The sequence below is a fragment of the Tupaia chinensis genome, unplaced genomic scaffold (assembly GCF_000334495.1).
Source record: "Tupaia chinensis unplaced genomic scaffold, TupChi_1.0 Scaffold000042_1, whole genome shotgun sequence".
Taxonomy (NCBI): Eukaryota; Metazoa; Chordata; class Mammalia; order Scandentia; family Tupaiidae; genus Tupaia; species Tupaia belangeri.
In genome coordinates, this window is record NW_006159497.1 from 3,692,163 (window position 1) to 3,693,858 (window position 1,696).

Here is a 1,696-nt window from a genome sequence, read left to right on the forward strand (position 1 = left end):
CCGTGGACGAAGGCACCAGCGGCGCACCGTTGGGGCCGAGTAACACTGCTGCGCAGTGACCTGTACTCCGTAACACAGCCTGGGTGTGTAGCCACGGCACCGCCACCCACGGCCTCAGAGCCAGGCACGGCCCCCACCGCAGGGCCATACAGGAAAACCTTTGTGCACATGGTTGAAACCGGATTTGTGGTGTAGGTACAGTTCATCTCATAGTGCCAATTTTGGTTTGGCTTTTAAATTTTGCTATAGGGTGGGTGCCCTAGCTGGAGAGAAAGAGACCCTCCCCCCCGGGGAAACAGCCACACTGCAATCCCTTCTTCTCCATTCTCCTCTCAGGGTTATTGGCGCACATGCGCAAGTGCACACACACGCACTCGGTGTGTTTTTAAAGCCTCCAGTTTGTATTTTTATTTTTATTTGTATTTTTTAAAAACGGAAACAACCTAAATAGTCATCAATGGGGACTACTTTAGAAACAATCAGCAAATAGGGCCAGCTAGTAGCATGGCGGTGGCGGCAGCGGGAGCCTACGTTTGCCAACTGGGGGATTCAACCCCAGACCCAGTAGCTGGGAATACATGCTGGGCACACGCATGCCCAAATCCCTAGAGGAGAATGGAGAAGAGACTGCAGTGTGGCCATCCTCCTGGGAAGGGCACACACCTTATAGCAAAATTTTAAACAATAATAATAATAATGATATACAGGCATGCATGGACACACGTGTGCATACACACACAGCATACATATGTAGACATGCCTCAATAGCATCAGGGAAGAGAAACACAGAACTCCCACGGCCTCTGGGCGAGGAAAGGCTCGCACCGCTTACTCTATCTTCTAAGCTGTTCAAGTTTTTCTCCACCATGATCATGCATTACTCGTAAAATTAAAAATAGCTACAAAACCAGAGAGAAAGGAAGTGCCAGGGCAGCAGAGGTCAGCTCCTGACCCAGGGATCAGTCAGTCCTGGCGCAGGGGCCAGAATGGAGAGGGCAAGAAGCAGCCAGCGGGAAGGAGACTGAGTCACTCAAGACCAGACCCAGCGCCCAGGGACCTGAGGCAATTCCCCCACCAAGGAGCGGACGAGGTTGCAGCCTGCCCACGGGGACACCAGGCGCCACAGGCACAGACCTGGCTGCTGGGCTCAGCTGCAGAGACCTACCGTCCACACCGGCTGCCTCAGGAACAGGGCCCAGGGTGCCGCTGGGTGCCGTGGCCTCCAGGGAGCCAGGGTCCCGAGGCCCAGGTTGGCTGCCAGCACCCTCCTCACTGACCACGGCAGGCGTCCAGCGGGGGATGTGAGCAGTGCCCTGTACGATGAGCTCATTCAGGTAATGCTCGATCACCTCCTTCCCCTGGAACCAGAGACCCAAGACACATCAGCCTGGGGCAGGAGGGGAGAGTCCCCGCACCAGCCCCAGGTCACCCCCACCTGGCTTTGGTCCCAGCCCAGCACACAGCCCTGGACCGGTCGCAATGAGGAAGGGCCGACAGTGTCAAATACATGCCCGATTTGCAGTGCCTCCCAGAGCCACCATGAGGGGCGTCGCTGCCATCCCTACTGTGAGGAAGACAGACCGAGGCCGGGAGAGGCTGGGAACTCGCAGGAGTAAAGCTCGGTGTGCCCAGCCTGAAGGAGGCGGTGCGCAAACACCCATCCCCTTTGCTTCCGTATGTGCACGCCGAGAAACGG

General features: G+C 56.5%; 1 protein-coding gene across 1 annotated transcript in view; it reads right to left on the bottom strand.

Annotated features, from left to right (window-relative positions):
• SEC14L5 (SEC14 like lipid binding 5) overlaps positions 1–1,696 on the bottom strand; it is a gene marked incomplete at its 5' end in the record, with an annotated part of 47,810 nt that overhangs the window by 14,356 nt on the left and 31,758 nt on the right. The window contains one exon of the mRNA XM_027773075.1: positions 1,166–1,358. Coding sequence (XP_027628876.1) covers positions 1,166–1,358 — 193 coding nt within the window. The remainder of the gene's footprint in view (positions 1–1,165; positions 1,359–1,696) is intronic.